This window comes from Wyeomyia smithii, chromosome 3, assembly GCF_029784165.1.
Source record: "Wyeomyia smithii strain HCP4-BCI-WySm-NY-G18 chromosome 3, ASM2978416v1, whole genome shotgun sequence".
NCBI lineage: Eukaryota > Metazoa > Arthropoda > Insecta > Diptera > Culicidae > Wyeomyia > Wyeomyia smithii.
In genome coordinates, this window is record NC_073696.1 from 80880829 (window position 1) to 80895614 (window position 14786).

At 40.3% G+C, this 14786-nt stretch overlaps 2 protein-coding genes across 6 annotated transcripts in view; both read left to right on the top strand.

Moving 5' to 3' along the window:
• LOC129726870 (uncharacterized) overlaps positions 1-9629 on the top strand; it is a 131014-nt gene extending 121385 nt beyond the window's left edge. For 3 of the 5 annotated variants that reach the window (XM_055684048.1, XM_055684047.1, XM_055684049.1), the window contains exon 2: positions 8113-9629. In XM_055684048.1, the coding sequence (XP_055540023.1) occupies positions 8473-9603 (1131 nt within the window). In that variant the 5' untranslated portion in view covers positions 8113-8472 and the 3' untranslated portion in view covers positions 9604-9629. Of the gene's footprint in view, positions 1-7286; positions 7459-7831; positions 7932-8112 lie in introns of those variants that run through there. The other 2 variants (XM_055684046.1, XM_055684050.1) reach the window with 2 other exon arrangements.
• Positions 9630-11209: 1580 nt separating this feature from the next.
• Positions 11210-12313, top strand: LOC129728364 (uncharacterized protein K02A2.6-like). Its single transcript, XM_055686801.1, has one exon. It carries the CDS (start codon positions 11210-11212, stop codon positions 12311-12313), a length of 1104 nt encoding a protein of 367 aa, XP_055542776.1.
• The last annotated feature ends 2473 nt before the right edge of the window (positions 12314-14786 follow it).

Consider the following 14786-nt stretch of genomic DNA (forward strand, 5'->3'; position numbering starts at 1 on the left):
TTAAGGTTTGGTACGTCATCAGCTTCGTGCGACGCCGTGTGCTCCTAGCTCGAAGCGTACCGTGTTATTGTCGGCGGTTACCAGAGATCATAAGTATACGTGTTCATCATCATTCCATGATCACCGTCCGGGGGAGGCGAACGTTGGCTTCTCGCGAGCCTCTCTCTTTCATATACGTGGTTTTCAACAGTTTAATTTCTAGACCAACTCTCCTAACCTCCAACTCTCCACTTTCAGTCTGGCGTAGATTGCCTCCGCCGTCCCAAAGTTTCTCGTAATTAGGTCGAGGTTATCTGCGAAGCCCTTAAGTTGACTACCTGAAATTCATGCCTCTCGTTTCGATGCCCACTCGTCGGAATCTACCCTCAAGAGCAATGTTGAACAACGTGCAGGGTAGTCCTTCTTCTTATGAGTGTCCCCGACACGCACATTAACACATTACTCGACTCAAAGTTTACCTGAAAACCCGTAGTCGTGCATTATTTGCCATAACTGGTCTCGATCGGCTATATCATACGCTGCCTTGAAGTCAACGAAGACGTGATGTGTGTGCACGTTTTGATAAGTCGTTTCAGTTTACCTGAAAACCCGTAGTCGTGCATTATTTGCCATAACTGGTCTCGATCGGCTATATCATACGCTGCCTTGAAGTCAACGAAGACGTGATGTGTGTGCACGTTGTACTCCCGCCGTTTCTGAAGGATCTGCCGGAGAGTGAAGATTTTATCCGTAGTAGTGCGTGATTGCGTGAACTGCCCTACGAATTCTTCTGCTAGACGAGAAAGACGGAAGAGCTGAATTAGGGACAGGACTTTGTAGGTGGTGTGGATCGAGGCCCTTTTATAAGGTTTGTTTCATTTACAATTTGATCCCATAAAATCCCATACTCTATGAGGAAATAACGTACAAAATTGGTAAAAATATGTTTTTATCAAACTTCAAAGATTAAATACAAAAAAAATTATTTGTCTGCGGTTTTGATGAATTCTCGAGCTTTTCATCGAACACCCCCCATCAGTTTCTGCACAGTGGCCATTTTTCCACCACTTCGCCATATTAGATGATGTTTTCATTTATTCGCCACATTTCTTCAATTTACGCTTAACCATAGTATTGCCCAGTAGTCTTCGATGGGACGAAACTGTAGGTAGTTTGGTGGATTAATCCTTTTTTCGATAACATCAATATTATTCTGCTTGTACCATTCTAATACATCCTGGGTGTAGTGGCAGCTAGCTTGATCGGGCCAGAACTTCACGGGGTTTCGTGAGACTGGATGAACGACAAAATTATCTCCTGAAGACACTTCTTCTTGTGAACTGGTCCATTCATGGTTGCTCTAGTAATGAAAACTTTTGTCTTCTCTCATCAGCTACAGATGAACCAACAAATTGATCAAACTTGAACCTACCTGGAGCATTTCCCTTAGGGTTAGCAAGGTAAAATTTCTGACCCGGGATTTGTCCAAAGTCTATTTTGACGTATGTTTAATCGTCCATCAAAATACAGCCGTTGCGCTCTTTCAGGACTTGCTCTTATAGCTTTCTTGCTCGGATTTTGGCAACCAGGTTCTGTTTCAGCGTCCTGTTTGGTTGTTCGACAAGCTGTACTATGTGCTGCATTAAATTTTTTGACAAATCACGGATGGGGACACCAGGATTATTCCGGGTTGCTCTGATAACCTTCACTCGTAGTTTCAGGTCCAATGTTCCACTTGCACGTTTGGTTTGTGTGGCACGATCCAGCTTTAAAGTGTGCCGGTAACGTTTGAGCACGGTATTCACAATCGATTTCGGTAATTTGAGAGACTTGGCGATCATTCCTCCTGACCATGTTGGGTTTTCAACGTAGATGTGAACACCTTTTTCTCGTCTCTCGCGTTCCATCTTTGATAACTTTTCAACGCGTGTGCTAATCCTGACGAAATTTTCACCACTAAGTAAACAAACCTTCCTGGTCAAAACGCTGTCGATAGTTTCTCGGCCAAAGAACTAGAGGCGCAGCAGTAAATAAAAGAAAACGGCCAAATACTAAGTAGACCAAACCTTAGCTGGGGTATACAACTCCTTCCATTCCATTTTTAGTCTTACTAGGACCATTTAAACGGGTCTCATGATAAGGCTGCCATCTTAGCTACAGCGTTCGAAACAACAAATTTCTCCGGGTCAAACGCTGCTGTGAGCCGCCCCTAACCTGGGAAACAGGCGATCAAAAAGGTTGGTTTCTCTTTCAAGGAGGTCAGCCTTCCCTCGTTCTTCTTAGTCGGCTTACGAAGTTCAACCACGCATTTTCGCTTGGGTACTACAATTCCGACTGGTACCACGAGGAGGTTACTGGGCAGTATGCTACGAAACACAACGGGGTCTTTTTTATACCTGCAATTACACGAAATACTGATGATACGCACTGTTCTGCCATTTATCAATGTTTAGAAGTCATAATATTCCATTATTTCCAGTTTGAGTTATAAGGCAAAACCTGTGCTGACGAAAAAATCACGTTGAAAATGTTGCAGCAACAAATCAACGGAAAATGAATATTATCGTTGATCGTGAATGTTCAACATCTTGGTAATTCTATTGTAGTTTTGTACATGAAATGCTACAACGTTTGAAACATACCTGCACAAAGTTTATTTTTTCAATTTTTTAAACTATATACCCGTTTGATTCATGTTTGTGCAATTTCGACCGTATTTGTTTTTTGAAATAGACCCATCTTGAGCCTAAGAAATAGATTCAACGTCTGACCATTATGAATCTATGTTATTAACCTTCATTGAACCCTTGTGTGGAAAACCACACAAATGAATTTTGTTTTGATTTTTCTTCGAAAATTTCTCGATCGATTTTGATGAAATTTCTTGACAATTCCTAAACCATCAATCTTACACAAAATACATTTTCTCCAAGGGAAAAATATTTTTGGTTGATGAGATATTTAAAAACTTACGTTGTTTACCCTGGTGTGTGGATTTCCACACATACAACATTCGAATTTATTTTGGACAAGAAACAACTTAATTTTACCCCAAACAAATTTTTTCAATGAGTGCTTTCATACCTGAAGCTATGGGTACCAATTAATCCTGTTTCAAAAATCGAATAAGGTGTGTATGTGTGCGGAAGTATGAGTATGTGTGTTTATTTCCATTCTTACGACCAATGTATCTCGATTTTCTCAGCAACGGCTGAACCGATTCGATTGTTCTTAGTCGCGTTTGAAAGAGCTAAAAGTCTAGTTAGTTTGTGGAAAATATCGTTTTGATCCAAAGGTTCATTCAAAAATGACGTAACAAAAGGTGATCAATTTACATGTGAACTGATAAACTAATTGATTTTTTTCATCGGTTTGACTGATAAAAAAGGTGCATTCTTGTAATTCGCATCAAAATCAAATCAATCAAAAGGCTACGTGGGATATGTGTAAAAGTATGTGTTTATTTGTTCCATCCCAGTGTGAGAATTTTTACACATATGGGTTACGAATATGCTAATGCTATTTAGTGTTTGCACAGCCTGGTTGAGCAGTGTTCAACATTTACACAGTTTTATGTCTACTGCAAGACAAGTATACTCGCACTTTTAGGAATATTGAAATAAATTTAGAATGGATTTCCCGAGATGGTCTAACAAGCCAGTCGTCGTGGGTTCGAATCTCGGCTCGGGAGTGTTAGTTGGATCGTAGCGCTAACCCTGCAATTGTCCTTTACACTAAACATTTGACTGCGAAGTCTGTGTATGATGAACGAATCGGAATGTAGCACCAAGGTTTTGCTTACTTTGCTTAGCATAGATTTCAGAATATTCTTACGAACATTTGCTTCATTTGGTCAAACCGATGTTAGGATTTTTTTTTGTTCAATTGCTATCATAGCATGTTTCTTTGGTCTCATATCATGTAAACACGTTTTGTTTTGTAACTTTTGCATGAACCATCGGATCAAACAAATGTCCGATGATGACCTAATGGCCTTCAAGCCCTTCCAATTGCAGCCAAGGAAATCAAATCAATACATCCATTGCTGAGATAATCCAAATGTATTTTTCAAGATTGTTTTTGTACACTACGCATAATATTCTTCATTTGGTTACCTCCAAAATACTGCAATGTACTAGGCGTTTCCACAAGTTTTGTTTTGTTTTGTTTTTTTTTAACGTACCTTTGGAAATTATCATTTAATTTTAAGTATATCGTTGAAATGAAATCTACCCTTCAAATCCTAACAAACGCATCTAGCACCAAAAGGACTCAAATCAGTCAAACCGCTGAAAGAAAAAATCGGTTAGTTTATCAGTTCCTATATAAGCTGACTACATTCCGTTACGTCATCTCTGAATGAACCTTCGGATCAAAACGATATTTTTCGTCAAATAACTAGACTTTTAGCTCTTTCAAACGCGACTAAGAACAATCGAATCGGTTCAGCCGGTGCTGAGAAAATCGAGATATGATGGTCGTAAGAATGAAAATATTCTCACATGCACATACTTCCGCACACATACATACCTCATTCGATTTTCGAAACAGGATTATTTGGTACCTATAGCTTCAGGTATGTATGCATAGTGATGTCCGATTTTTTCAACTAATCGATTAATTGTTAATCGATTATTTTGCTTGTGTCCGCTAATTGGACTCGATTGGCTGAACCGAGATATTCGAGATTCGAATCTCTAGATTTCACTGACAAATCTGGCAGAAAGCTCTAGAAATATTCCGTTGCCTACCTCTTGATTTCGATGTACGAAGTTGGTTCATCGAACAAGCCTATGATCGAATCTCTACTGCAAATTCTGTGTAAAATAGTGTAACACCTAAACTTTGCTTTTTTGCAGCAAAAAATATTGTACAATTTTACAACATATTAAAACTTTCTTTAAGAGACTTTTTTGCTATTCGGTTTGAAATCACATTATTTAATATATTTATTAATTCAATTTGCCTAGTTCTTTATGAATCTTCGAGAAAGTATTTTTCCGATTCAATTAGTTCTTCAATTTTACAATTGTGCATTCGTTTGCTAAACATTCAAATTACAATGAATGGCCCTAGCAATCCTGTGACGTGAGTAGGTGCCGTCAGTGGGACCATGCATCCTCTCCTCTCGACTGTTAGATTAGGAACATTTTTAAGTGGGGTCTTGGGAGCCGATTTCGCAGCTTTGTAAACGTTCGACCGGCTTTGCTGAATAAACTTCTGAAGGAACAGATGTTCCTAGAACTGACATGTATTTCATCGGTATCTCATAAAGCGTTGGAATCTGTCCTTGAATTCGGTTCCATACTATAATTGGGTCAGAATTTATTGGTGCCAAATCGCCATGCAAATACTGCCGTAGCTCCCCGGGTAATCTAACCATATGGTTGATGTTTTTGTATCTTAATGCTTCTCTAGCAAGAGTACCGTGGGCAGCCCACAGGTCATAACTTGGTTCGATGTTGACTGGTTCAGGTTGCTCCTCTCTACACTGCCTAGTAATTTTTTGCATCATATTAACTAAAATTATATTAAATGTGTCATATGTCCATACTGAGAAAAGCAACATTTTTCGTCATACTCACCAATCCAAGAAATCGTTTTAGATGTGACTGTTCAGTGTTCAGCTCTCAAAATCTGCCAGAGATAATTGACATACTTTGTTAGCCTGACTTGCTTCCTGTTGTTGTTGATTAACTTCCTCTGTTTTCATGTTGAACGCTTTGCAATGGCTATCCGTGAAGCAACGAATTGTTTATTTGTCTATGGTGTTCATTTTTAAAATAATTAATGGTTTGCTACCTCAATATTTGAGTGATCGAATTGAAAGAGGAAGAGATTTTCATAGATATAACACTAGAAACGCGGATGAAATAAGAACACCTTTTTTCTAACGAGAGCTTCACAAAGTTCATTGTTTTATAAAGGTATAAATTTTTCAAATCGATGCCAAGACATGTTAATCGTGCACCAACACTTGCGGAGTTTAAGAGACAATGTATTTCACACGGGAAAGTTTCTCTTGTATAGAACGACACTAAGTTTTTCAAAATGACGTAGAGTTTACCTGGCGAAGTTTGAACAAACGGATTTTGAATGACGAAGTTTTAACAACGGGATTTATTTTGGATGAACAATTTGTTTTGGTTTCTATTCATATATTGATTGTTTTATTGAAGCTTGTAAATGACAAAGTTTAATACGAACGGATCTGATTGTGATTGAAACCCTGTGCTAGTTTTGTGTGCTCTATGAATCAAGTATACAGTTTTTGAAGAAGTTTATATCTGAAGGTAAAATCAGTTCGTTTTTTTTGTATAACTGATTAAAATGTGACTACATTAATTATCTATAGATAAATCGTCCAGCTCAAACCTGTGTAGGGGTATGTGGCGGGACCATCATCATCATCATCACCTCTGCGTGATGACAAAAGCAAAAATGTTTCATTTCTTCATTTTCGCATGCAAAAACAAACAAAATATCAGCAACACCGTCAACGCGAATTCGTTCGGTTCTTGCATGCGAAAAAAAAGGAAGGAAATATTTTAGCTCTGGCACTCACACATATTTTAACAATCGCTTATGTGAGTTCGCGTAAGTGCGAACAGCCCTTAAAATCTTTTTTAACTTCGTAGCCGCGACGCCCAGAGCTTTGTTTGTAAACACTCAAAAAAACAAGTTTAGTTTTCGTTCGTGCACGCATTTTTATAATTTTGAACGAAATATTAACGTCGCAGCACTAAATCGAAATCGCGACTTTTGTTGCGCGCGACTTTTCGCTGCGACTTTGAATATCCTTAGGTACGTGGGAAGTAGTGCGCTGTACAGCACATCAGATAGGCTATACAGCGCACTGTTTGCGACTTAAGGTATAATGTGCGGCATGCGAGTAAAATCAATTGTCGCCAGTGGACAACTACAATTTTCAACCTAAATGGATAATATAAAATAAGTGAGAACAGAGGTTTCGAAATCTCTTGTGTTTTCGTCACCGCTGGCATAACCAATTTTCCCATTTTCGGACAAAGTTGAACTATAATCGAACAATAATCGGGATCAACCATTCGATTATTCAATAATCAAAAAGTCGGTTAATCGATTAAAAATAATTCGAATATTTTTGCAAATAATCGATACACTCGATTAATCGAGAAGTAATCGGACATCACTATGTATGCACTAAATGAAGTTAAAAAAAACGTGCTTTGAAATCTGTAGCAGCGAGCCCCTTGGACTTCGCAGCTGGCAACACGGCGCGCTGGACGAACGGGAGCTTGACGGAGCGAGAGGGACAAAAGAGGAGAGAGAGTTTAGTTTGGAGGAAACACCGCTCGAAGATGGCTGACCAAACGAGTGCCGCGACATAGAAAAAATAAATTAAATAAAATATAAACTTACAATTAAATATTAGAAAGAGATATTGTAGTGCGTAATCAGAACCGTCTACAATTGGCGACGAGGATAATGGAAAAGCTGGTAAGTGATGAAAATTTTCGCGAAAACGGGAAAGTTGAATGCGTGCAAATGGTTCACGAAAAGCTACATGGGGCATAGCTCTGCCCCAATAATTGAACTCTATCAGCCAAAAAGAAAAAGTGCTGCAACGCCCCATGCTGAAAAGTTTTATACTGCTTCCATCACATTGAGATTACTAGGTGATATGGGGAAGCGGGAAAAATGTAGAGTGAAGTTTTTTTTTGTTTTTGTTTGGGAATGAATCAATGCGATGCTGTCTCGAAGCCAGCTGCAAGCTAGTTTCATTTCCTTATTAGGTTTTGCGTATTCTGAGGAGTGCGATAAAAATGCTTTGAGAAGCCGAACCGTGATTCATATTGAGATGTGAAGCAAAAGCACTTTGAGAAGTGATAAACAAATGAATTAATGTGATTTCATTTTCTGAGGAACATGAAAAGTGAAGACTATTACTGTGTTGCTATCGAATGAGTTCGGTGAGGTTTTTTTCTCTGAGGAGTATGAAATGTCAAGCTATAGACTATAGCTATAGAGTAGTATGACGTTAGAAGTCACAGATTTTAACCTGAGGGATTGATAGTGTCATTTCAAAAGTTTTATTGTCTGCTATGACGAGGGAACACGAAAAGTAATTTTTTCTGTCTGTTCCATTTACAGATCAACGACGCTCGGCCGGTTCCGCCTTTCCGGTGCGAAGAAATAGAAAGAAATCAGTTGGCCAGAGAGTGGAAGAGCTGGAAATCGTCACTTGAGTTTTATTTCGAAGCGTACGGTGTATCGGACCAGAAGGTGATGCGGGCCAAGTTATTGCACTTCGGTGGCAATCAGTTGCAACGTGTTTACGAGAATTTACCTGACGCTAATAAGATTCCCGTGGTGTCTACTAAAGAAAACTGGTTCGATGCTGCGATTGCCAAATTCGACGGATTTTTTTAACCCGGCCACCAATGCATTCTCGAACGTTGCCGATTGCGGAAGATTCGACAAGAGAAAAACGAGAGGTTTGCTCACTTCGTGATGCGTATACGTCAGCAACTGGCTGACTGCGGTTTTGAAAAGTATGCCATAGATGTACGAAGCGTCCTCACGGAGATTTTTATCGTTGACATCATTGTGGAGGGCTGCGCATCGGAAGAGCTGAGACGAAGGATTCTGCAGAAGGACGTAACGGTGTCAGAGATCGAAGAGATGGGCTCCATGATGGAGGGAATCGAGCAGCAAGTAAAAGATTTGGGCTCACTGAAAACTGGTGAAGGCGCTTCGGAAAAGGTGTTCCGGGTGGAAACCAATCGAGGAAAAAAAACGCGTCCGGTAGACATCAAACGGAATTACGAGGCTTCGAACTTTGTTACTTGTTACAGCTGCGGTGTAAAGGGACATGTCTCTTCCTCGAAGGATTGCAAAGCTCGGAATCAAACGTGCCGTAAATGCAACCGAAAGGGGCATTTCGAAGCTGTTTGCGGGAAGAGACCGAATCGATTCGTCGAAAATCGGAAATGGTCCAATGGTGAACCAAAGGAAAAAAAGGTCCGTCTTTTGGAAGAAGTGAAAATTGATGCGGATGCTGCATCAACCATTGGTGATGCCGACCAGGAAGCGAAACCCAGTCAAAAATCATATTACTGTTTTTATTTGGGAACCAAGAATAACAATCTCGAGTTTACACTGGGTGGCGTTTCTATTAACATGTTGGTAGACTCAGGATCTGACGTGAATTTGCTTACTGCCCTTGAGTGGGAAAAGCTCAAACAACGAGACGTGCGAGTCCAGCAGATGGCGAAAGGCTCAAAGGATGTCATTAAAGGATATGGCAGCGATATGCCACTGCAAATTATAGGATCGTTCGTCGCCAAGGTTTCCATTGGTGCCAAGGCGGTCATGGCCAAATTCTTCGTGGTTAATGATGGGCAACGTTGTCTGATGGGAGATGCAACCGCAAAGGCACTCGGTGTGCTGAGAATTGGACGTGAAGTGAACCAGTTAGAGCGAGACACAGTACCCTTTGCTAAGATAAAAGACGTGCAAGTCCAGATTCATATGGATGCTTCGGTCAAACCAGTGTTCCAACCTGTACGCCGTGTACCGATTCCTTATGAAGAGGGCAGTAAACAAGAAGCTAGACCAGTTATTGGCCCAAGATATCATTGAGGTGAATATTGAAGAATAATCCTTAAGCAAATGTATCACTTGTTAATTTCATCATTGAAATGTAATACATAATAAATAATTGAAATGATACAAGACTATATTAAATTTCGAATTGAATACAAATACTCTAAAATTTCAGGTAAAAACGGGACCAACTACGTGGGTCTCCCCATTGGTTGTTGTGGGCAAAGCCAATGGTGAACCTCGTGTATGTCTTGACCTCAGACGAGTTAATGAAGCGGTGTTAAGAGAGCGTTTTCCCATGCCTATAGTTGATGAGCTGCTAGCAAGAATAGGGAAAGGTGCTGTTCGTAGTAGACTGGACATCCGGGAGGCATTCCTGCAGACCGAACTAGCTATCGAGTCCCGCGATACAACGACGTTCAGTCGAGGACTCTTCCGTTTTAAAAGGCTTCCGTTTGGTCTAGTATCGGCTCCTGAAATATTCCAGAAAGTCATGGATGAGATTTTGGCAGGATGCGAAGGTACAGTTTGCTATCTGGATGACATTTATGTTGAAGGTGAGAATCAAAAGCAGCACGATGATCGTTTAAAACAAGTAACAGATGCTCTTGAGAGCCGTGGTGTCGCTCTCAACCAGGACAAATGTGAAATAGGCGTACCTGAGGTTCAATTTTTGGGCCATGTCAATTCGGCTAAAGGTATTCGTCCATCACCTTCAAAAGTAGAAGCTCTGGTCTCTGTTCGTCGTCCTGAAAGCGCAGCCGAGGTAAAAAGTTTTTTAGGGTTGGCCAATTACATGAACAAATATATTCATAATTTGGCGACAATTTACGAGCCACTCCGTAGACTGACGCAACAGGGAGTTAGATTTTGTTGGGCAGACGAACAGCAGAAATCGTTCGACGATATCAAGAGCGCTCTGTCAAAATCAGTTAATCTGGGGTACTACAACGTCGATCTCACAACTTCAGTGATAGTAGACGCAAGTCCTGTAGCTTTGGGTGCCATTCTGATTCAAACGAACGACTGTGGTGTTCACCATGTTGTATCCTACGCATCTAAGTCATTGACTGACACAGAGAAAAGATACTGTCAAACGGAAAAGGAGGCGCTGGCAGCAGTTTGGGGAGTCGAGCGTTTTCAGATGTATCTTTTGGGGAAACATTTTGATTTAATTACTGATTGTAAGGCATTGCAATTTCTTTTTACCACTCGGTCGAAACCATGCACTCGGATTGAGCGATGGGTGCTTAGGCTTCAAGCTTTTGATTATACAGTCAAACATATTCCGGGCGGAAAAAACGTGGCAGATGTCCTATCGCGACTATCAACTCTAAACCCAACACCTTTCGACCTCTCGGAAGAGCTATTTGTCAATGAAGTCGCTACAGCAGCAGCAACTAATGTAGCGATCAGATGGGAGGAGATCAATGGTGTTTCGAAAAATGATGAGGAGATACAACTGATTTTGAAAACGCTCAGCGATGGCAGATTATTCGAGCTGCCTCTTTCATACCGTGTCATTGGGCCAGAGCTGTGTCAAGTGGGAAACGTTTTGATGCGAGATGATCGCGTGATCGTTCCGAAATCTCTCCGTTAGGAAGTATTATTTCTAGCTCATGAAGGCCATCCCGGTACCCAAATGATGAAAAATTTACTACGCGGATCAGTATGGTGGCCTAAAATAGATGCCGATATTGAAGGATTTGTGAAGAAATGTAGAGGATGCACGCTCGTGTCTGCTCCGAATGTTCCCGAACCTATGACTCGCCGAGATCTACCATCTGGACCATGGGAGGATGTCGCTTTAGATTACTTAGGTCCGCTTCCAGAAGGCCAATACTTGTTAGTAGTTATAGACTACTATAGCCGATTCTTTGAAGTATGTGAGATGACCAGTATTTCAGCAGAGTCTACCATAGCAGAACTTACAGCCATATTCAGCCGATTCGGATTTCCTCTGACATTGACAGCTGATAATGCTCCTCAGTTGAGTGAAGAATGTAACGAATTTTCAGTGTTCTGTCGTACACATGGCATCGAGCTCATCAATACAATACCTTACTGGCCCCAGATGAACGGGGAAGTAGAAAGGCAAAATAGGACGATACTGAAACGACTTCAAATTGCCCAGGAACTCGGTCAAGATTGGCGAAGTGAATTACAAAAGTTTCTTCTTACATATCGTGCTTCCTCCCATTCAACGACTTGTCGATCACCGGCTGAGCTGATGTTCGGCCATAAGATTCGTACTAAACTTCCACATCTCCCAAAATTCTGTGCGAATGACGAAGAAACGAGAGACCGAGACAGAATTCAAAAGGAGAAAGGGAAAGAGTACAGCGATAGGAAGAGAAGAGCTAGGGAAAGTGATTTGCAGGTGGGAGATCGTGTACTCACTAAGAGGATGAAGAAAGACAATAAGCTCAGCACGGAGTTCATAAATGAAGAATTTATAATTATGACCAAACAAGGATCGGACGTTACAATCAAATCGTTGAGGTCGGGAAAAGAGTATCGTAGGAATACGGCTCATCTGAAGAAGTTAGAATGCAGTAATGAGGATGGCACGTCAGAGAATACCATGTTTCCTCAAGCTGAGGAACCAGCAGAACCAGATTATCAGGAGGATGTCGAACGAGAACAGCAAAACGGAAGTCCGTCAGCAAACAGTGAGGTTGTGAAGCAGAACAGGAGCCGTAACCACCGGGAGCCGTCTTGGTTTCAAAACTTCGTGCCTCACTAGATCAAGAAGTGTTAAGGGGGATGTAGCAGCGAGCCCCTTGGACTTCGCAGCTGGCAACACGGCGCGCTGGACGAACGGGAGCTTGACGGAGCGAGAGGGACAAAAAAGGAGAGAGAGTTTAGTTTGGAGGAAACACCGCTCGAAGATGGCTGACCAAACGAGTGCCGCGACATAGAAAAAAAAGAAATTAAATAAAATATAAACTTACAATTAAATATTAGAAAGAGATATTGTAGTGCGTAATCAGAACCGTCTACAAAATCTCTCCGTTCAAGTTATTCATTTTTGTGTGATTTCCACAGGCAAAATTGTTGTAAAGTGTAAAGATGTGTCGTGTGATGCTATATTAACGTGAGAAAAGTAAAGATTTAGTGATTTAGTGAATACAAGTGAAAAAATTATCGCGGTTTTAAAATTACAAACCCGAAAAATTGTGTAAGTGTGAGTGTAAGCTCTGCGTCGCGCAAGCTAGTCGTATGATATAGGAGAACAATGGCCTGCATAGCGATAGTGATGTGAGTGAAAAGAATGGCAAGACAATACTTGGAGAGCATTGAGCGTTGCACTGCGACGTGTCGCTTGGTGCTGGTCGGCGTCAGTTTCACCGGATTCATTCAAATGATTCAGATAAGTATTTGTTTTTGTGTCAAACTTTTGAAGAATCAATAGGCTTTGTGTTATAATGGTGAAGAGTCTGAATGTGTTGATGTGTGCGCCATCAAGTAGAAGCAGTAGCGAATATTTTACCGAACTCTTTTTCGCGACGGTGCTGCGCCGTTCCAAACTGCACTTTTCAGTTTGAAAACAAACAGCAAAACGAAACTACACTCATCACCTCCGTCATTTTTTTTTTTTTTCGTACAGCGTTTGATAGAATTGTTTTTTTTTTTTTGTTGTTCGTGTTTTCGAACTACATCCTACTGTTCTCGGGTGTTAAAGAATAATTTCGCGTTAAGATTATGCCCACATTATTGTTTCATGATTGTATTGACAGTCCAAATGGAAAAAGCAGAGATAACTTTTGTTAAAGGGGAAATAGCCGAATAGTATATATTCGGCTGGTAGTATTTGCTTGTCTGGAGACTATGCTTTTATATCTATACGATACTAAATAGCATACACCATGCTATGGTAATGGAAATTGTATAATAAATTTAATGATTTTACTAGCTTTTGGAAAAATATTGCTATACATAGGCAATTTTTAATTGTTATTTTTTTATGAAGTCTGATGACGACTAAATTCCTATTTTAGTTGTTTTGGCATTTTGTAAATAAACTTGGGGCTTTATTTTGTTTCACCTACTTATTATATTAACCACATAATTATATAAGATTTTCTTACTGAATACGATTGAATGAAACAAAAGTGCGTGTACGCGCGAGATTGTAGGAGTGTTCTTGTGCGTGTGAAGATGTAGGTGCGTATGTGTGTGGGTGTATGTGCGTGTGTACACACGTAAACAAAGATAGTGAAATAAATGTAAGAAATTATGATAAGCAATAAGAGGACACAACATTTGATCAATGGGATAGTGAACTAGCAGGATATTCATGTTCGCGTGCATTTAATATTTAGAAGTAATCAATTTTGGATAAAATTCTTTAAGTCGAAACTAAATCACGGTTAGAAGTAGAGTTTGAATACCCGGCTCCACGCATATTGTTATATATGAAAATATCATTAGTGATAGAGACCCCCATTGGGTCATAATTTGCTAACAGTGACTAAACAAAATAGCTAAAGTTGTTTCAGTAAACATGCACATGGTTTATGAGAGTTTGAAATGTAAGTTTTGCTGCTAACCAGAATCGATGCTAACTATTTTGGATTTTTCTAGCTTTTGAATAATCGTTTTAAATATTGTTTTCTAATTATGGCTAGTTTGGCGTTTTGTTCGCAAATTTGAAACTACATTTTGGCAAGTATGTGTACCTGCATTTTTCAAATTATTGGGGCTTTGGATGCATGGAACTTTGCCAATTTTTGTATTTGATAGGCGACTCTTGCGTAGACAAACAAAAGAGAATCGACATGAAACGCCGCGTCCCTACGCGTCCACATCGGTAGGAAGGAATAGAGCGGTCGTGCATGATGCTTCGGAATTGAATTGGTTGGAGGTCAGGAAATCGCTTTTTAGGAACAGGCAAATGTCGTTAGAAGACCTGTTAAGTAGAAAGCCAGATCTCCGGGTGACCGAATATCTAGAGACTTCGCGTCGATACCTTCCATGGGGTCGCATTTTCTACAGATTGGTTATAACCGTGTTATAATTTTCGGCACAAAGAGGATCACTTCACGAAGAAGCGATAGGAGTGGCGAGGCGTTAACGTGGACTCAACTCTGGTAGCTTTCGTAATATCGTGTAGTCAGCTGGGATAAATCAATGGGAGATACGTTTCGGTAGTTGCATAATGACTTCATAAACAGATGTCCGAATGTCCGAATGTCACGTCGATACCTTCCATGAGT